This window comes from Myxine glutinosa, chromosome 11, assembly GCF_964187855.1.
Source record: "Myxine glutinosa chromosome 11, kmMyxGlut1.1, whole genome shotgun sequence".
NCBI lineage: Eukaryota > Metazoa > Chordata > Myxini > Myxiniformes > Myxinidae > Myxine > Myxine glutinosa.
The window spans coordinates 4,750,728-4,772,638 of record NC_136271.1 but is presented as its reverse complement, the minus strand read 5'-3'; the positions used below and the strand labels follow the sequence as shown (position 1 = coordinate 4,772,638).

General features: G+C 44.1%; 1 protein-coding gene across 4 annotated transcripts in view; it reads right to left on the bottom strand.

The window, feature by feature from the left end:
* Positions 1 to 21,911, bottom strand: part of ACSBG2 (acyl-CoA synthetase bubblegum family member 2) — a 47,369-nt gene that overhangs the window by 3,229 nt on the left and 22,229 nt on the right. For all 4 annotated transcript variants that reach the window (XM_068130080.2, XM_068130081.2, XM_068130079.2 and 1 more), the window contains exons 5-12: positions 15,301 to 15,421; positions 14,986 to 15,066; positions 13,576 to 13,725; positions 12,788 to 12,961; positions 9,849 to 10,030; positions 9,498 to 9,731; positions 7,167 to 7,384; positions 6,138 to 6,277 (exon numbers count right to left, since the gene is read on the bottom strand). In XM_068130080.2, the coding sequence (XP_067986181.2) occupies positions 6,138 to 6,277; positions 7,167 to 7,384; positions 9,498 to 9,731; positions 9,849 to 10,030; positions 12,788 to 12,961; positions 13,576 to 13,725; positions 14,986 to 15,066; positions 15,301 to 15,421 (1,300 nt within the window). The remainder of the gene's footprint in view (positions 1 to 6,137; positions 6,278 to 7,166; positions 7,385 to 9,497; positions 9,732 to 9,848; positions 10,031 to 12,787; positions 12,962 to 13,575; positions 13,726 to 14,985; positions 15,067 to 15,300; positions 15,422 to 21,911) is intronic.

Here is a 21,911-nt window from a genome sequence, read left to right as displayed (position 1 = left end):
AATGCAGCCTTAATGAGCTGCACTGCGGTATTGCCGGGCGCCAGAGGCGCCCCGGCAATGCCGCGCTGCAGCATATTTAATTATTTGGCATGGGGCGGTGTACTTTGAATGTATGTGTACTTGTTGTACACCGCTCCTTTCCTATGCCACCTCCAGGCATTGCAAATCGTCATTGCCGGGCACCGAAGGGGGCTCGGCAGTGACGCACGCTGAAAGAGAGTACTCAGTTTTCACTCTGGTTTCTTGTTTGTTTTCTTGGTTGTCCGGACGATATCTCAGCCATCCTTTGAGCTAGGAAGCTGAAATTTCGGCACAGTAGTGAGCAAGTCCTTTGTCAAATACGGTATTTTTTGTTTTTTGAATAATCAATTAATTGAGGAGTTATTTAATTATTAGCGTTTAATTAAGTACTTATTTAATTAAATTTCATTTATCTTCTGACCATTATTAACTCAGGCACCTTTTGAGTTAGGAAGCTGATATTTGGACATGCCAATGACCAGGTGATTTGGCTGCAAAGGATATTTTTGATTTATTAATTAATCAATTAATCGATTAATTATTTAATTATTCGATTAATGACAAAAAAAATTTTTTTTTTTAAGTTACAGATTCTGATGAAATAGTGGTAGTTTATGTGTTCTCTGACCAAATTGATTAATAATTTAATTTTTTTATGATTATTATTTATTTATTTTCATTATTAATCATTTATTTATTTTCTTTCTCATTTGGCCAATATCTCAGGCACCTTTTGAGCTGGGAAGCTAATATTTGGACATGAGTGACCAAGTGATGTGGCTATCAAGGATATTTTTGATTTATTGATTAATCATTTCATCTATTAAGTATTTATTGATTAATCGATTAATTATTTATTGAGTAATCAATTAATTATTTAATTTTTTATAAATGACTTATTTAATTAAATTTCTAAAAGATACATCTTCGGATGAAGCACTACTGGTTTAGTTATGCGATTAGCCAATTGATTATGAAAATATTTTGTGATAATCTTTTATTGATTTTAATTATACAATTAATCAATCAATTAGTGTACACCTCTCCCTCCCAATGCAGCCTCAATGAGCTGCACTGCGGTATTGCCGGGCGCCGGAGGCGCCCCGGCAATGCCGCGCTGCAGCATATTTAATTATTTGGCATGGGGCGGTGTACTTTGAATGTATGTGTACTTGTTTTCTTTCTTGTTTGTTTGTCCGGGCAATATCTCAGCCATCCTTTGAGCTAGGAAGCTGAAATTTCGGCACAAGAGTGAGCAAGTCCTTTGTCAAAAACGGTATTTTTTGTTTTTTGATTAATCAATAAATTGAGGAGTTATTTAATTATTAGCGATTAATTAAGTACTTATTTAATTAATCAAATTTCCTTTCTCTTCTGACCATTAACTCAGGCACCTTTTGAGTTAGGAAGCTGACATTTGGACATGTCAATGACCAGGTGATTTGGCTGCAAAGGATATTTTTGATTTATTAATTAATTAATCGATTAATTATTTAATTATTCGATTAATGACAAAAAAAAAAATTTTTTTTAAGTTAGATTCTGATGAAATAGTGGTAGTTTATGTGTTCTCTGACCAAATTGATTAATAATTTAATTTTTTTTATGATTATTATTTATTTATTTTCATTATTAATCATTTATTTATTGTCTTTCTCATTTGGCCAATATCTCAGGCACCTTTTGAGCTGGGAAGCTAATATTTGGACATGAGTGACCAAGTGATGTGGCTATCAAGGATATTTTTGATTTATTGATTAATCATTTCATCTATTAATTATTTATTGATTAATCGATTAATTATTTATTGAGTAATCAATTAATTATTTAATTTTTTATAAATGACTTAATTAAATTTCTAAAAGATACACCTTCGGATGAAGCACTAGTGGTTTAGTTATGCGATTAGCCAATTGATTATGAAAATATTTTGTGATAATATTTTATTGATTTTAATTATACAATTAATCAATCAATTAGTGTACACCTCTCCCTCCCAATACAGCCTCAATGAGCTGCACTGCGGTATTGCCGGGCGCCGGAGGCGCCCTGGCAATGCCGCGCTGTAGGATATTTAATTATTTGGCATGGGGCGGTGTACTTTGAATGTATGTGTACTTGTTATTATTATTTTTTATTGGAGGCTCCAGACTATATAGCCCTCAGAGGCCAGGCCTTAAATAAGAGAAGAAAAGTGTATGATGTTTGTTTGCGAAGAAGATTGAAGCTAGCCCGATGTAGCTCTAGCTTGTGCGAGACAGACCAAGCCCAGCAATCCTTACATTGAGTGCAAGATGGTTCCGGGCACCACTAACACTCCCAAGTCAGGACGGGAGTATTACTACCCTGGGCGGTTGCCGACAAAAACCTTCTACCTAGTTGGTGGCAAGTCTTTACCTGGATAACACCATACTCAACTCAAATGTGATCAACGGCACATTCAGCAGCATATATTCAATGAAAAGATAAAATGATGATTTGATATTTGTGATCGATTCCAATTTGGATTCAATTGCTTTTCCATTATATTTGCCCTCATTACAAATATGTTAATGTTTCTTTTTCACCTGAGAAACGCTGGGTACTCAACGATAAACGTTTTTATACTTCACTTGGGGTACAAATACAAATGTGTTGGGGGGAGGGGGGGTGGAGGAGGAACATAGGCTATGTGGACCCGGCCTCATGTGGGGGTGTAAATTGTCGATGCAAATGTGTAGCGCCACCTGGTGTTGGTGCCAGAGTATTACAATTTCCATTTTCACTTGGGGAACAGACGTTGAAGCACTCTACGCACAGGTAAATATTTCCTCCTTCCCTTCCACCCCCTCCCTCAAAACGGAGGGGCCTGTCAAAGCCCCCCCCCCCTCCAAAACATATGTAGTATATCTTTCCACTCCACCTCCCTCCCACCGCCCCCCCCCCCAGCCCACCATGCAATGCCGAGTACTTACTCGTTTAATTTTTGAAATTAAAAAAAGTTTTTTTTTTTTGTGTTTGTTGTTTTTATTTTGGATACAAGATAGAGGCTCGTGCAAGAGCTAACATTAATCACAAAAAACACTAACATAATAAAGGGAGCAGCAGACAACATGGGGAAAGAGGGAAGCACACAAATACAATATTTGAGAGCAGGAAGCATGGGAAGGGGTGGGGGTGGGAGAGGTATAAAACATGGACACGACCAGGACTTCCAGGAAAGAACTCTATTTATATATTTTAAAATGAAAAAGCAGATCTGGGGTGAATTAACAGGGGTAGAAAAGAGCGAGGTTTTGGATAGGGGACGATAAGATGGTGGTGAACAGCTGTTTTAAAGACCTGGAGGGAGGGAGGAGAGGGATTAATGTGAGGGAGTTTGTTCCAGAGGCGGAGGTAAAGAGGAATGAAAGAGTGAAGGTGAGCAGAGAGTCTTGATTTTGGCAGTTTAACCATAATGGACCTGGTGTTGGGCGAGCGGCTAGGGTGCCGGCTTAGGATCCTAGGATCCTGGGTTCGAATCCCGGTCAATCGCTGAATTAACACCAGGGGGGTTGACTCAGCCTGTCATCCTTCCGAGGTCGGCAAATTGAGTACCAGTTCACTGGTAATTCCTGTGTCGTAAAAAGGCGGCAAAAAGGGTTGGCGTCAGGAAGGGCATCCGGCCGTAAAACCTTGCTTCAAAAAGGGGACCCAAAAACAACAACCACGGTCCCCAAAAAAGGCCAACCCCTGCTTTGTGGGGAAAAAAGGCCTCTAAAGGTGGTTATTTTATAACCATAAGGCTTGCAGCCAGATGTTGTGCAACCTGGAGGAATTTTTGGGGGACAGAGCACAGAGCTGGGGGAGCAAGGCCAGAGAGGAGTGGGTCAAAGACAAAGACCACCAACCTGCCTGCAGTGTGAATGAAAGGCCCTCAGAGTTAGCTTCATCGCCGGAGATTCCAATGATTCTGAAAGATTGTTTCAACAGCGTGAAGCTGAGCTAGGTGTGAGGCAGGAGCATCAGCCCAGAGGGGAGAACAGCATTCCATTGAGCTGCAGATGAAAGCCTTGTATGTGGTGAGGAGCTCAGGTGTGCCAAGGAAGGTCTTCGCACGACGGAGGATGCCCAGTCGGCAATTGGCTTTGGAGGCCAGCTTGGCAATGTGGTTTTCCCAAGAAAGATCGTGGCAGATAGTGAGCCACAAGAGCTTGAGCGACAGAACTTCTTGGAGAGGATTGTTGAGAAAGTAGATGGGAGGGTTATCCAGACGGTCTTTCCAGAGAGACTGAGATTTGCCAGAATTGAAAGACATGTTCCACTTGTTTGACAAGTCTGATTTTGTCCAGGTTTGCAGAGAGTGAGGAGGCTGCAGACTGCCGATCTGAGGGATGAAGTATGGAGCAGCAGAGTGGGGAGTCATCAGCAAAGAGATGGAGAGGATTTTCAAGAGAGTGGGAGAGATCATTGATGAAGACCAGAAAGCACAGGGCCCAGAACATTGCCTTGGGGAACTCCAGCCTTAACAGGAAATGGAGATTAGAGAATTCCATTCAGGGCCACACGTTGACGATGACCTGAGAGGAAGTCCGCAAGCCATGCGTGGAGATTTCCATGGACACCATAGGAGGAGAGTTTGGTGAGCAGAGCGCCAGACCGTATCAAAGGCACGTGATATGTTAAGGGAGACAGCTCTGATTTCCTGTTTGGCATTGAGGACCTCCATCCATTGTTGAGACAGCAGAAGCAACATGTCCAGAGTAGAATGACCTGGTCTGAATCCAAATTGATGATCCAAGATGGTAATTGGAGAAGAGGAAAGATTTGATGTCAGAAGCAATGATGGATTCCATCACCTTGCTGATTATTGGGAGCAGGCCAATTGCCAATTGGTCTGTAGTTGCAAGGATCTGTGCTTCTTTTTTTGTGTAAAGCGGTAATATTGGCCGATTTCCAAATTGATGGAAGATTACCTTGAGCAAAAGAGGGTGAAGAGAACAGAAGGTGTGAAAGAGCAGCAGAGAAGGATTTTAAGACCCGTGGGCTGATGCTGTCTGGTCTAGTTGCAGAATCAGAGTGGAGGTTTGACAAACTTCTCCACCTTGTCAGGAGAGAAGGACAGTCTAGGAGCAGCTTGGTTGACCATGTAATCCCATGTCCCCACCCCCTGTGAAAAATCCAAGAAGGTTAAATTTCATGATAAACCCCCTAACCCCTCCCCAATGTTTATTGCATATAAATTTCCATCAAAAAAGTTTGTGCCCACAATTGCATTTCTTTTATTCTGTTATTACAACTGCTGTTGCATCATCTTGCCATGTGGCAATCAAAACTACCAAGTTGGGTAAACTAGCGTGACTCAGGGCACTCCGCACTCCTCACCACACATCGTTTCAGAGGGGAAGGCTTTGACCATTTCGGTGTCTCTTGGGTCTTCATGGTGTTTTGGGTCTTCAGGGTCATTTGAGTCTGCAGGGGTCTTTTTGGGGTGCTTTGGGGGTGCTTTGGGTCTTCAGGGTATGTTGGGTTTGGGAGTCTTCGTGGAATTAAAGGGTCGTCAAAGGTCTGAGGGGTCTCAGCAGTCTTAACGCAATTAAGAGGGTTATTTAAGAGGGTGGTAATTTATTTGAAGAAGAAGCCGTTTTCATCACATATAAACACATACATAGCGAACCATATAGGTTTGCTCTATTATTGGGTAAATTTCTCCACAACCGCTTGGCTGACAAGTCGGACAGACGCCAATTGCAATTATGCCCCACCCGCCCCCTAACCCCCGTTTATTTTTCAAAAAGCATGAGGGTAAATGAATCATGTGGTGAAAAACGAGTCATTTCTTGTAAGCTCAACAAAAAGATTTATCGGTGAGGAAAAACTCGAACACGAGGGAGTACACAACTACATGAACCAAATGAACTCATTCGCAGCAAATAAAATTCAAAAGCAGAAGAAGAGCAGCAGAAAACCGGACCGAGCAAGCAAAAGCAAATGGGAGAGTTTGTGGCAGCAGCTTTGAGTCCATTTCCCCAAAACTGTAGAGCAAGTTGAGCACAAAACTCCTACTGGGCCTAGTAGTCTCTGCATGTTGTTATTGCTCGAGCCAAGCCCATGCAGTATTCTCAAATCAATGGGCTCGGAGCACTAAGCAAGCTTACCTTTGGCGTGAGAAGCATGGATAGGAACTTGCACCTGTCCCCAACCAGCATGGCGTTGCTCACTAATGAAAGTTCCTCTTTCACTGCATCTTCAAGAGGAATAGGAGGAATGTTCTCTCCACCTGCTGTGATAATGATTTCTGCAAAAAAAAATTATAAAAATAAACTAGAACGGCGAGCAGTGATAGGCTTCCAGGCAAAATGGCCACCATACCATCTGACTGATATTTTCCAAAAAATTTCCTCATGGGTAGGCAATCATATCTATATTTTGGTTTGGATCAGTTAAGCGGTTCTGGAGATAGATTTTCAAAATATTTTTTCCTTATATCCAAGATGACTGTCGTTGTTTGCGCAAAAAAAAAACAAAAAAAAAAAACTCATGTGTAGTCCATCTTATGTATGACGTTTCATTTTGATCCATCAAGCAGTTCTGGAGAAAAAACAATGTTTAAAGATTTTCCTTAAATCCAAGATTATGGCCAAACCACATGACTGACGTCATAGTTTGCAAATATTCCCCTCGGAACGTTAACAGGAGTTAAGTTTTTCATCCATCGGATAAGCAGTTTGGGAGAAGTAGATTTTTAAATCCAATATGGCCGCCAAACCACATGACCGATGGGTTTTGTTTTTTTGCAAACTTATCCCATGGCTCGGCAATCATATTTGTAAAATTTCGCATCGACTTATTCAGCGGTTCTGGAGAAGATGATTAAAGTTTATGACGTCATAGGCAATGGCAGCCAATGCAAGTCAAAATACAAAAAAAGAATAATGATTTATTAAGTTGCATTGATATCTATGAGTTAAAGTTTAGCTGTAACGGTTTTCTCGGAATAGTCTCCACAAAATGAGAATAATCATCCTTACAAGAACAATAGGCTTCCATTGAGAACCTCACCGGAAGGCTAAAAACATGCATACAACAGGAAGTAGAAATTTAAAATTCCAAATTGTAACAAAACTACTTCCCACCTGATAAACGAACTCAGACTTCTTGGTTTACAGACACATTCATCGGCTCACCCTTGAGACGGCCAGTGATGTACAAGAAGCCTTGGTCATCATGCCGGCCGATGTCCCCAGAGTGCAACCATCCATCTGCATCCAACGACTCCTGCGTCATTTGCTCCCTGTTCAGATAGCCCATGAAGACATGGCGGCCCCAAAAGCACACCTCTCCATTGCCCTCTCCATCACAATTTGCAATTTTGGTGCTGCAGCCAGTCATCTCTCTTCCACAGCTGCTGATGCGGCACACGACAGGTGGGCACGTGTTACCAATAAGCAAGCAATGCGAGAAGGTTGGGACTCCATTATTGCATAAAGATGGGAAGCAACACAAATTGAAAAGCAGGTAACAGATATAAACAAGAACAATAAAAAGAGCAATCGGAGATTGCAAACCCTCGCCAGGATGTATTTTGTGGTTTTTAAGGCTTTTGTGTTAAAACAAATATGGCGGCCGAACCACTTAAACGATGACTATTTTTTTTTCTAAACTATTCCGAGATTATGCTCAAGAAATTTTATCTTGATCAGATGAAGTTTTGTACTTGTCGAATTATGACGTCATAATGGAGGCACCTATGACAACATATTTTATTCCCCATGGAGTGTTCTTTACAATGAGCCATGTCACAATTTTTTCTATTCAGCGCTTTCCGAGATAGCGGTGCAAAGTTTCGATTTTCAAAGATGGCGGCCGAACCACGTGACCTATATCATATCATAATTATCATTAAATTTATACAGGTGGAGTTGCACCCATGGTGAAAATTTCCTGTCAATCGGACCAACGGTTGCAGAGAAAAATCATATTTATTCTGTGCGGACAAACAAAAACGGCCAAACTGACTCGAATGCAATACCCTCTCCTCTGGCGAGGGGAACGAGGGTCGGTACAGCACAAACCTCCGCCAGGTGAACATTTACGTTTTGTATCCACCTGTAGGCCGAATATGGAGCCAATATATGCCAAAATCTGATCGGCTTGTTCTCGTCACCTACCCAACTCGCGCACTGAGTTTTGTCAAATATTGTGCTGCACATAGTTTTTGGCCCTTTCACTCAATGAAGAATCACTTGAAAAAATATATATATTCTCATCTTCGGCACACAACTAACCTGTCCACCAGGTTTCGTCCACAACGTGAGACGTCATGCTGTACAATCTGTTTTAGTCTCCTCTTTCAATGATGACGAATCACTTCATTCTCAGATTCAGACATTCACCAAAATCTAATCATTTCGTCTGTGTGACCGACTTAACCTGTCCAAGTTTCGTCCAAATCCGTCAACAACCAGACAGGGATGAAAACTACCTCCACCGAAGGTGAATGGAGGTTATTAGTGGTGTATACCTGTTTCACTACTCCACAGCAATTGTAATGAAACCTGAAATCAAAGTGGGTCATGTATAATATAAGCATCTCCATAAAGCAAATATAAAACTAATTATTGGGAAATGTTAAATTGCGCAAAGCTTTGGTTTCTGCTGTTAATGGATAATTTTCAGGAGAACTAATTGGTACAATTGCCAAACATGTTGCTTTATGGTGAAACAAAGGTAGATAACCACCTGTTTTACAAACATCACCATCAGCTGCTTGCTGCTCTGTCAACAGTTAACTATTAAAAAACAAAACAAAAAAAAAACACTTCCTTACCCTGATCATACAGGCCCATTTCCCCAACATTGAAGGAAACCTCCCATCAATACGAATCCTTCAGAAGAACTACTTTTTTCATTCTTAAATCACACACACACACCTTCCTCCTACTCCAAGCGGATTCAATATTCAAGGAAGGAACAAAGGCAACAGGAATATTTTACGACAATTTGAACCCTTCGATATGAGACTCTGGGGCACTGCAGTTCAGGTAAGATGACGAATTAAACTCGGTTTCGAGATCAAATTCTGCAACATGGTCTGCACATTGTGGAGCACGGACGCACCGAAAGCAGAACAGCTGAGAGTACAAAAGTCCATGATTGGCAAAGGTAACACTACTCAAACTATTCTCTGCAGGTATTGAACTTAAAGGAAACTCAAAATTTAAATTCCTGAAGATTCAGAGCGATAAATAAAAAGTCCCCCACCCCACAACCCCAGTACATTCAAATTCAGGAACAAATTAAACTCAGGCAGATGAGGGGGAAAGACGACAGCACCAAATCGTACCTTGGAGGGTTCACAATTGGGTACAAAATGTCAAGCATTCCTCATCCAAAAGAGACGTGCTCCCAGAATGGTCGAAATTCCATACTACAATCACTGGTTGAACAATGGAACATTCAATCCTTGTCAGTAACAAAAGCGTTTAAAAGTGAAGTAGGAAAAAAAAAAATGCAACCTTGCCATCTTGTAAGCTTTGTCAATGGAGACAGCATGAGGCCCAGAACTCTCACTCATTCCATAAAGCTCGTACACAGGAATGTTCAGGCTCAAAAAGAACTCCAACGTGTCTCGCGTAATGGGAGCGGCTCCTGTGTAGCAGCGTGTACAGTGGTCCAAGCCAAGTGCCTCACGCACCTTACGGAACACCAGTGAGCTCGCCAATGTCCAACCCCATGGTGTGTACGGCTTTCTGCAAAATGGCCACAAACACGCGGGATGAATGGCCAAATATCCACCATTACCGATTCAAACATCAGTTAGCCTTCGATGCCAAACCTCCCGTCCACCACGTCTCAGCATCTCATACCCGTCCATTGCACTCAGATTCGCCTGAAGTCCTAAATTTCGGGCCCATGCAGACATGAGCCGTACGACTACACCCGATTGCTCTCCGACAGCTTTCATCTTCTCCATCATCTTCTCCCAGACACGTGGAACACCCATGAATGCAGTGGGACGAACCTCCCTCAAGGTTGTGACCAAAGACCCCTGCAGAACAAGCACGTTACATCATTGACAACCAATGACAAAGCAAATGAGAATGAAAACATCCCACGAGTTATCCTTCAAACCGCCATGGAACTTGCAGGAATTTTACTCGCAGGAACATTACTCGAGCTAGAAGGGCACAAAACACCGTGCCAATCCAAAACCTCAAGGTCACCCCTGCGTTGTTATACATGCCACATTTCCATCATGTGTCAACCCTCAGGAGAGCCAGGAAACAATATCTCTCTACTCTCGACTGAACTCTCAAACCTGTCTCCCTCTTCCAAATCTGTTTCTGGCATTTGTTCTCCTTTCATCCCCTCCCTTACCTCAAATGGCTGCACAGGTGACTTCACACGTGAAAAAGCTGAATGCCTAAACTCTGTTTGCCTCAAAATCTTGTGTCCCGAACACATCTCTGTACCCACCTTACCCAGTCAAACCCAGCAGCTCCTGGACTCTGTCCTTCTCTCCTGAGAAGGTGGAGAAGTTTGTCAAACCTCGACTGATTCTGCAACTGGACCAGACGGCATCAGCACACGGGTCCTAAAATCCTGCTCTGCCACTTTGACAGCCTCTCTCCGTTCTCTTCACCGTTTTGGTCAAGGTCATCTACCATCTGCTTGGAAATCAGCCAACATTACCTGTTCACACAAAAAGGTGCAAAAACAGATCCTTGCAACTACACACCAATCAGCCTGCTCCCAATAATCAGCAAAGTCATGGAATTATCATTGCTTTGGATATCAAATCCCTCTTCTCCAATGGCTTTATCTCTGATCAATTGGGTTTCAGACCAGGTCACTCGACTCTGGACATGCTTCTTCTGCCATCTCAACAAAGGATGGAGGTCCTCAACGACAGAGGAAATCACGTGCCTTTGATACGGTATGGCACCCCACCCTGCTCAACAAACTCTCCTCCTATGGTATCCATGGAAGCCTCCACTCATGGCTTGTGAACTTCCTCTGGTCATAGTCAACGTGTGGCCCTGAATGGGTTTCTCTCATCTCCCCTTCCTGTTCAGGCTGGAGTTCCCCAAGGCAGTGTTCTGGGCCCTGTGTTTTTTCGGGTCTTCATCAATGATCTGACTCTGGAAAATCCTCTGATGAATCCACTCTGCTGCTCCATTCCTCAACCCTCAGAACGGCAGTCTGCAGCCTCCTCACTCTGCAGACCTGGACAAAATCAGCCTGGTCAAACAAGTGGAACACGTCTTTCAATCCTGACAAATCTCGCTGACTTTGTCTCTCCGAAAAGTCTGGACAACCCTCCCATCTACTTTCTCAACAATCCTCTCCAAGAAGTTCTGTCACTCAAGCTTTTGGGTCTCACCATCTGCCATGATCTTTCCTGGGAAAACCACATGTCCAAGCTGGCCTCCAAAGCCAGTCGCTGACTGGGCATCCTCCGTCGTGCGAGATCCTTCCTTGGCACACCTGAGCTCCTCACCACATACAAGGCTTTCATCCACAGCGCAATGGAATACTGTTCTCCCCTCTGGGCTGGTGCTCCTGCCTCACACCTTGCTCGGCTTCACGCTGTTGAAACCAAAGCTTTCAGAATCATTGGAATCTCCTGCGATGAAGCCAACTCCAAGGGCCTTCCACTCACTCACCACAGGCAGGTTGGTGGACTTTGTCTTCTATCGACTTCTATCCGGCCTTGCTCCTTCAGCTCTATCTGTGCTCTGTCCCCCAAATATTCCTACAGGTCGCACAAGATCTGCCAGCAACCCTCTTATGGTTAAACTGCCAAAATCAAGACTCTGCTCACCTTCACTCTTTCATTCCTCTTTTCTCCCACCTCTGGAACAAACTCCCACTCTTCAATCCCACTCCTCCCTTCAGGTCTTTAAAACAGCTGTTCACCACTATCTCTTATCTTCCCCCATCCAAAACCTTGATCTTTTCTACCCCTGTTAATTCACCCCAGATCTACTTTTTTGAAATACCAACTTCTTTCCTGGAAGTCCCAGCAGTGTCCATTTGTTTTATACGTCACACCCTACCTCCCCCCCCCCCCTTCCCATGCCTCCTCGCCCCCCCCCCCCCCCCAGATCTCCATTCTCTACTGTTGTACGTGTGTGCTTCCCTCTCCCCATCTTGTCTCCCAGTCCCTTTATTATAAGTTTGTGTCAGTTGGTTTTTTGTGATCGTTAGCCCTTACACGAGCCTCGATCATGTATACAAAAAAGAAAAAAGTAATATTAGTGTTTTGTACAGGTACAGTCACCTTCAAGGTGTCTAGCCTGGCTTTGAATCAACCCAGCTATAAAATGTCGTCCGAGTTTCACTGGCACGGTGATTTGTCAATGTGTGCCATCGATGGACATGACACTGGGAGCATGGGTCTGCCAGCATGGGTTGATGTACATTAAAGATCCCACGGTGACCTTTGTGACAAGTAGGCGAGCTATCACCAGCATCCTGAACAAATTACACTGCAGCACAGCTGCGTCCTCAGCCAATAATGCTTCCCCACAGCCTTGTGCTGCACATGGATGAAGATTTTGTACGAGTACGACAAACCAACAATCCGTGCTTATACATAATCTAAGATCCACCTCTGACACATTTCCCTCATTTCCAATTTTGAACCCATCAAAGGAGCACCCAAACAATGTCAGAGTTGCAAACAGTACAAGCTTTGTACAACCACATCCTCAAACTTCAGACATGCAAATAAAAGCTTCAAAAAACGATAGGACAATCCGATTGTTTAAAAGACCTGCGCCAATATAGTCCTCCGCCTCACCTTCAGCGCATCAGGCTGAGCGAAGTACACCACAGCACCGACTTTCATCGTGATCCACAAGTCGATCATCTGCGCTGCAATGTGGCTCAGAGGAAGGTAACTCACGACGATCTCCGGCTCTTCGGTTTCCCTGAATTCTGCGGTCTTGCAAACCATCTCTGCCGTCCATGTTAACTGCATGTACAAATCAAAAACTTGAGCAGGTAACCCCCCCCAAACGTGAAGGCTGGTGGAGCAAGTGTTTCATTTATTTATTTTAAACCATGCAGGTAACCAAGGTCATCTTTCGGTCACCATGCTTCCTCGACCTCGAAGTTTAGGTCAACTTTCACCCTGAATGTTCAAAATCGAGTGAACAAAAGTATTCCTGAGACTCAAACCTGCAAAACGAGTAATCGCTCGACTGCCGAGTAGCTTCAAACATCACATTTCACACCTTTGTCCAGAGTCGGTCGCATTCCTACAATTCGCTTTTACGCGCAGGATGTTTGTTCTTGTTCAAAATTGGAAAGAGCCATTTTGAGGGAGGAAAACAAATTGTCTTAGATTTTCCACAACCCTTGGAAAAAGACCACACTCATCTGAACTCCTGGGAAAGGTTGTGGAGAACCCATGTCGAGATGCCACGTGTTTCCGTCTGTCATTCTACAATTCACCTGACGGTTTGACGAGTCTGTCCGATGTCATGTACCAGCTACTCCAAGAACCAGAGATCATGTTATACAAACAAAAACGACTGTTCCGACAAACATCAAAATTCCATTTCCCACAAACAGGAGTACACCTACATTATCATGACTAAGCATGACCCCTTTCGGGGTGCCCGTTGTTCCAGAAGTGTAGATGAGTGAGCAGCAATGATTGGCCTTCTGGGAGGAAATGATGTCATCAAGCTTCAAGTCAAGCACATCTTCACCGAGATTCAGAAAGTCTTTCCACTGTAAAGGGCAAAAAACAACAAATAATAAATTATATTTATAATAATAAATCTTTGTCCCATATTCAGGGAAATTATTCCCCTAAATCCAAATCGGCTTAGATTAGGGTTTGATTAGAAATCGGCTTAGATTATAAATAATTCCCCTGAATCGGCTTAGATTAAAAATTATTCCCCTAAATCGGTTTGATTAGAAATTGGCTTTGATTTAAAATTATTCCCCTAAATCGGCTTAGATTAGGGTTCGATTATAAATAATTCCCCTAAAACGGATTAGATTATCGTTTGATTAGAAATCTGTTTAGATGAGAAATAATTCCCCGAAATCGGCTTAGATTGGGGTTTGATTAGAAATGGGCTTAGATTAAAAATTATTCCCCAAAATCGGCTTAGATTGGGGTATGATTAGAAATGGGCTTAGATTAGAAATTATTCCCCAAAATCGATTCGATTAGAAATTGGCTTGGATTAAAAATTATTCCCCTAAATCAGTTCGATTAGAAATTGGCTTGGATTAAAAATTATTCCCCTAAATCGGCTTAGATTAGGGTTTGATCTATATAATAATACCGTAAGGACTCGACTTTGTTATCCCTTTTACGCCGCACCCAGTGACCCGATCCCCACGGCACTAATGGATTTACGATCTACGAACCACGCTCTTTGTTTATCACGTACAGCCATACTCGAAAAATCTGAATTAGCCGACGTTGTGGCCCAAAAGCATCCGATTAACTGCCGATACGACGCCATCTTACGACGCCATCGTATTGGCGTCTGCTGGGCGAAGGCGAAGCAAGCCGTCCGCTGATTGGACAGTCGAAGGCGACAGCAAGCCGTCCACTGAGTGGACAATCCCAGAGTGGTGCTATGCCGATTCCTATTACGAATCCATTCATTTTTCAAAAGTATATCGTAGCGTTGTCATTTAAGTAGATTGCAATAAACACGTTGTTCATATACGCACTCTTCATTCTCATCTTTCTTCCTAACTCTTACTCGGACAAGCAAATCCCCTATGCCATCCATAATGGTACACTCTATCCATACACCACATCCTCCCTTCCGTGGATGTTCCACGGGTTTCAGCAAGTTATAAATAATTCCCCTAAAACGGATTAGATTATGGTTTGATTAGAAATGGGCTGAGATTAGAAATTATTCCCCTAAATCGGTTTCGAAATTTTTGTTACAAACAACCCCCCACCCCCATCAAAGGCATTTTGCATTACCATGGCAACAATATTTGAGTTTGACGTACCGTGTACACAATTGGTTCCTGAACTTTCAACTCATCCTTGTATTGCACAATTGCTTTGAGGTGTGGGAGTTTATCTTTTACCTGAAAATAAATTAGCCACAATGGAAAAATTCATTAAGTCAGTACAAGCACAATTCATGCCGAAATCAAATCCATCAAGCTCAGGACCAAGAGAAAAGTGATCGGTGTGGGAAAGTAAATAAATACTAACATCCTTAAATTCATCCTTTGGAAGCAAACTGATGCCCTATCCTCATTTACAAGTGCACGCTTATTATACCGTCGGTGCTTGTGAACGAGACTCGTGACAATCACCTGGAGAATTTTCTTCAACTGCTTGTCATTTTCCACGACCACCACATTGGCCTGGCAGTCATCAACGATGTACAAGCAAGCATTTGGAGAATTGGTCGTGTATATCCCAACAGCAAAACCCCTAAGAGAAAAATCCATCGTCGTGACCCAAACATTTACAAGCCGAGAACTCGGGCACTGCCTCCCCCAATGTTGAACATAATAATCATATACACAAGATCGCTAATACCATCTGTGTCTATCCCACCCTGAAACACAGGAAACTCCTTGGGGTGGGGGGGGGGGGATGCTTCAAATTAATCCAAATGTAAAGGAAAATTATATTTTCATTTGGACAAAACAATATTTCTTCCAACCATTGAAGGCATCACTGGGCCGTCATATTAGTCGTATGCGAATTACCATGCCCTCCCTACAACCTTTCCGTTCAGTGTAAAATGATCAAATACGGACATCAAATCCTTCCTCTTCTCCAATGGCTTCATCTCATCATCAATTTGGATTCAGACCAGGTCATTCTACTCTGGACATGTTGCTTCTGCTGTCTCAACAATGGATGGAGGTCCTCAATGCCAAACAGGAAATCAGAGGTGTCACTTGACATATCACATGCCTTCGATACGGTCTGGTACCCAGCTCTGCTCACCAAACTCTCCTCCTATGGTATCCATGGAAATCTCCACTCATGGCTTGCGGACTTCCTCTGGTCGTAGGCAACGTGTGGCCCTGAATGGATTTCTCTCATCTCCCCTTCCTGTTCTGGCTGGAGGTCCCCAAGGTAGTGTTCTGGGCCCTGTGCTATTTCTGGTCTTCATCAATGATCTCTCCGACTCTGGAAAATCCTCCATCCCTTTGCTGATGACTCCTCAATGCCGCTCCATTCCCCATCCCTCAGATCGGCAGTCTGCAGCCTCCTCACTCTGCAGACCTGGACAAACAAGTGGAACATGTCTTTCAATCCTGACAAATCACACTCTTACAATGTCTCTCCGAAAGGACCGACTGGAAAACCCTCCCATCTACTTTCTCAACAACCCTCTCCAAGAAGTTCTGTCACTCAAGCTTTTGGGTCTCACTATCTGCCATGATCTTTCTTGGGAAAACCACATTTCCAAGCTAGCCTCCAAAGCCAATCACCAACTGGGCATTCTCTGTCATGCGAAGTCCTTCCTTGGCACACCTGAGCTCACCACATACAAGGCTTTCATCCGCAGCTCAATGGAATACTGTTGCCCCCCTCTGGGCTGGTGCTCCTGCCTCACACCTAACTCGGCTTCACGCTGTTGAAACCAAAGCTTTCAGAATAATTGGAATCTCTTTTGTCTTTTACCGAATCCCCTCTCTGGCCTTGGTCCCCCAGCTCTCTGTGCTCTGTCCCCCCCAATATTCCTTCAGGTCGCACAAGATCTGCCTGCAACCCTCTTATGGTTAAAGTGCCAAAATCTAGGCTCTCTGCTCAACTTCACTCTTTCATTCCCCTTTTCTCCCGCCTCTGGAACAAACTCACCCACTCCCTTCAATCCCACTCCTCCCTCCAGGTCTTTAAAACAGCTGTCCACCATCTATCTTCCCCCATCCATATATATATATATATATATATATATATATATATATATATATATATATATATATATATATATATATATATATATACACAGACTTGGCATTTAATATGGAATTTTTTTTTCTTTTTTTCTTGACTTGGGTTTACTTTCTGAACGCAGTATATCAATCTGGTGAGTTTCTTTTACGCTTCAGTGATTTTTGTTAAAAGAACCATGTCACTGATTGTCTGTCGCAGCAATAAGTCAATAACAGGATTACATCACAGGTGGCGTGACAAAATGTACGGACAGGTACATTTGACGATTGGCTTCACAATTGGGTATATAAGGGTTGTTGCGTTCTGTATTAGTGGAAAACAACTGCTGCACGTCGACAAAAGTTATTGCCACTTCCCCTGGAGATGGTCCGTCAACTCGACAATGCTGTTTGTCATTTAGTGGTGGCTTTACGAAATTCCGGCATGAAACAGCGTGCTATTGCTCAGCAGCATCGCATCACTCAAGGTCAGGTGTCAAAGATCCTGAAACGAAATACTCAGAGGGGTGTCCCTACTCCAACACCAAGGTCAGGACATCCCCGCAGAACCACAAGGAGGAATGATCGCCAGCTGCACCGGTTAGTCCGCAATGGCCGTACAAAGTCAACTAATCGGCTTAGGCTGAGCGGCAGCAACTGACAAATGTGGCTGGATCCAGAAGACTAGTCAACCAATGACTGGTTCAAGCAGGCTATAGTGCCAGTCGTCCCCTGAGAAAGCCACGTCTGACCAACCAACACCGCCAGCACCAATTGCAGTGGGCCAGAGCACCGTCAATGGCAGCCAGGACACTGGAATCACGTGATCGTCAGTCAAACGTCTAGATTTCTGGTCTATCGTCTGCGCACTCGGATGCGGCCATATTGACAAGTGCATGAAGCCTACAACGAAGAGTGTATAGTGCCAAGAATCCAAGCTGGAGGTGGTGGGGTGACCGTTTGGGCTGCTTTTCATGCAGGGGGCAAAACTGACCTGGTTGTTCTGAATGGAAACCTGAACCAGTTCAAACACAGGGCCATTCTGGAAGAAACTACTTCCATTTGTTCGTGCAGCCTTTCGAGGAAACTTTGTCTTCCAAGATGACAATGCATGGCCTCATCATGCTCGCATGATCCAACACTTTCTTGCTGACCATGGTGTAGAGCATATGGAGTGGCCTGCCATGTCCCCGGATATGAATCCGATAGAGAACTTGTGGGCAGAATTAACGCGTCAAATCGACAACTTGGATCAGCAGCCTGCCTCTGTGCGTGAATTGCAGCAGGCTATTGTAACTGCATGGCAAGCGATTCCTGTCCAAACCTTGGCAAATCTCGTGAACAGCATGCCTCAACGTGTACGTGCTCTCCTGAATGCTCGTGGGGGTTACACGAAGTACTGAACTGTAATTTTACTGTCCGTAATCCCAGTCGTAATTTAACTTTTGTTTTTGTTAAAAAAATTTTTGGCGAATGTGCAAAATAGAGATACTTCTGGAAAACGTACAGAAGTTTAACACAGTACTGTCCGTGAATAGAGTTCGATATCGGTTTACATCACTTTCAAGGATCAATTTATTTGCTTTGAAATGTCAAATGTGGTTTTTGTTTCTTTTAAAGGTCACTAACAAAATCTAGAATAATTTCAACATAATTCCAATGAACTTTTGGTTTTAAGTCATCTTGAAAAGTAAGTTCACCCCCACAAAAAAAATATTCCATATTAAATGCCATGTGTGTGTGTGTGTGTGTGTGTTCAATATGTCGAGCCAGCTAGATCTGTAGGTAGGTATTCGTCTGTCGCGGTAAGGAAACTGACCTGTAATAAGTTTCATGTGTAGGCGTTTTGTCGGTTAAGAGTATACCTGTGAGCATACCAGGATGTTCGAGTGCTACATTGCGTAGGGATTAAAGAGTAGCGCCCCTGTGTGTCCACACCTGGTAGCCAAACCTTTGTCCCTTAGGGCAATGCACACCAACAGACATGTAGTTAGGTCCCTAGTGCAACACTAAATAATTCCCTTCCCTGACATTGAAAGACGAACATGCAAGGAAACCAGGCCGAGGCACCGCCGATGATGGCCACCACCAACTACACCTCCGACAGGCCGAGCCACATCGAGTGCCACGCGCTATGACCACGGAACAGGGAACGAGTGAAGGGGCAGCGCAGTAGGTGCGGACCTCCAGCCGGGGAAGGGCAATGATTGGGTGGTGCGCCAGGGCTGAGGTCACCACCGCGGGAAGGTTATTTAAGGGCACGCCGAAGGACATCGAGGCTCTTGCTCTGGCAGATTCCTGGCCCTGGCAGTCCCGGTGCGATCTTGAATGGAGAATCCTGTCCCTGGTTGCGTCGGCTTATCGATCGTGTGTGAAGATCGATCGTGTGTGAAGATCGACCTCGTGGTGCTTGGAGCGGTGCTTGTGTGGGAGCGAGGCTCGGTGCTGTGAACGGGCCTAGCGACGCATGTAAGGCGGGCGGAGGATTCCTCCACGCCGGAGATTGAAGACGAGGGACAGATAAGGCCAATCCCCATTACATTTTACACGACAATTATTTTCCTTTAATCCATTCCTGTGTCTGTCTGGTGTGTGGGATCCCAATCTAGGAACTTTATATAGTGTTACGGATTCGGCCCTAAGGGTTGTTATGATTATTGTTGTTGATTCGAAGTATTCTGGTGATTGTGGTTGAAGGGAAAGGGTTATTATAGTTAAAAGATTTAAAAGCGCTGCTGGTAAAATGTGGCCGGAAATCCGGATCGTGACCGGAAGAGGTGGAGCAAAGAAGAAGAGGCGGTCGGAGATCGTGAAACAGACGTTGTTGAAGCTCTGGACCGAGTGTTCGACGTACAGGGTGAGTGAACTTTGTGTCCTTGAAGGGAAGTTCGGGCGATGAGAGTTATCGCCGGAGTGCGTGGAGCCTGTGTCGTCGGGTATCCTCATTGAGGTTCGAGGATCCTGGCCTCAAAGCCCAGGTTCGAAGGAAAGCCGTCCGCCATCTTCGCCACGCGAGCAACCAGCAGTGAACCGGTTTTGGTCGTGTCGGCTGGACCTTATTCCCCGGTGGTTTTCCGGGGACGGCTGTGCCAGAACGGGCACGTGAGAATTATACGGAGGCTCACGGATTGAACCGCAATGTGTACGTTGGAGCGTGTCTTGGTGAGGTTCCTTTCCACCACTGTTGCTGGGTGCTGAACAACGTGACCTCGGGGTCGTCTCGCTCGCCTGCGCCTCAATTGACCATCGGGCCTCAACTCCCTGATCGCGGGAGCGCACAGACATTGGGACTTCACCTTGGAGGGGTGCAGAGCCATTGGGGAGGTGCCGTGAGTTTGGGGTTAAGGGGCTTGATAAGGATATCATCGTAAGATTTGAAAGTAGGGGTGGTTGCCCCCATTGTGGTATGGCTCGGTGTGATTTATAATATATTATTGTTTGTTTATAACCGGGTGTGGTTGCATTATTGATTTGACTTTCATTTGCTGGTTCCATTGAGGGTTTCATTATTTGCTAGATTTCAACCAAGGATAACATCTTTCTGCTGGGGACCCTCTCGGGGTTCGGAGGTCTACCGAGACCAGAGGTAAGAGAGGGACCCCGTAACAATAGTATCGCGTTTTCCTGTCCCTATGTTTCTTTGCAATAAACCCTTGTATTATTTTTCATCCCCTGTTGAATTAATTTCCCTGCAGGATCGAAGCTACCGTGGGTTCATTGAAGTTAAGTGCTTTTACCGCAGCCTTCCATTTTCCTTCTTCCTCCCGCGTCCATAGTAGAGTCCGTGTTGGTCGTCGCCGCCAATAAAACCGTTTCGGCCTATCTGCGGTCTCTGGTGTTAACCGGAGTCGCACGACAGTATGTATGTGTGTATGCATGTGTGTATGCATGTGTGTATGCATGTGTGTATGCATGTGTGTATGCATGTGTGTATGCATGTGTGTATGCATGTGTGTATGCATGTGTGTATGCATGTGTGTATGCATGTGTGTATGCATGTGTGTATGCATGTGTGTATGCATGTGTGTATGCATGTGTGTATGCATGTGTGTATGCATGTGTGTATGCATGTGTGTATGCATGTGTGTATGCATGTGTGTATGCATGTGTGTATGCATGTGTGTATGCATGTGTGTATGTATATAAAATTTGCCGAGGCAGGTATAAAGCAAATTGCTGAGGCAGGCACCACTGCTTCAGCGGAAATCAGCCGGCTATGTGACATGCTGGGACTCACCCGCTACCCAAATGGCCCTTACAAAAATGTCCTGTGGTATTGCCAATTACCACATGAATCACAAGATTTTGAAAAAGGTCTCGGTATGACAGGAATACCACATGATTCCCTGTGGTAAATGACTACAGGAAAGGAACGTCGAATTTGGTGTCAGGAGTTAGGGATTCGAACCTAGCGGACAAATTTTTTTGTCCGGAGGTAGCGAGTCGACGCCGGCTGGGTGAAAAACCCCACCCAGCATTTGGAACCTAAATTTTTGTAGTCGAGGCGGAGACATTTGTATAGCCGATTGGGCATACGAAGCGCGATATCGCGTCTTCGACAAACTTAAATTTGTATTGGAAGTAAAATACATGCGCGGGAAACGACCTTCCGAAAAGCGGATGTCGGAGGTCGACGAAATGGAGGTGCATAGCGAGGCTTCTGTCAGCTTATAGGGAGTGAGCCGGAAATGGGGGAATTAGAGGATGGCGTTGGAACTTAAGGAATTCCCTCCACGGAGGAGGCCCGGATGGATTTACAGGCCTTAATGAAGTTTATGCAGGGAATGAAAAGTGGGATGGAAAATAACATGAGGGAGAACAGTGAGCGATAGCCAGTTGGGAAATTAGACGAAATTCGGGGAATAAATGATAAGATGGGAGAAATGAAAAATAAGATGGAGTCCCAGGGGAATGAATGTAGGTAAGGAATGAAAGGTATGAGTGATCAATTGGAGGGACAAATTGAAGGAATGGGAAGTATAATTGATGAATGTACAAATAAATTGAGGGAAGGATGAACGAATGGTGCT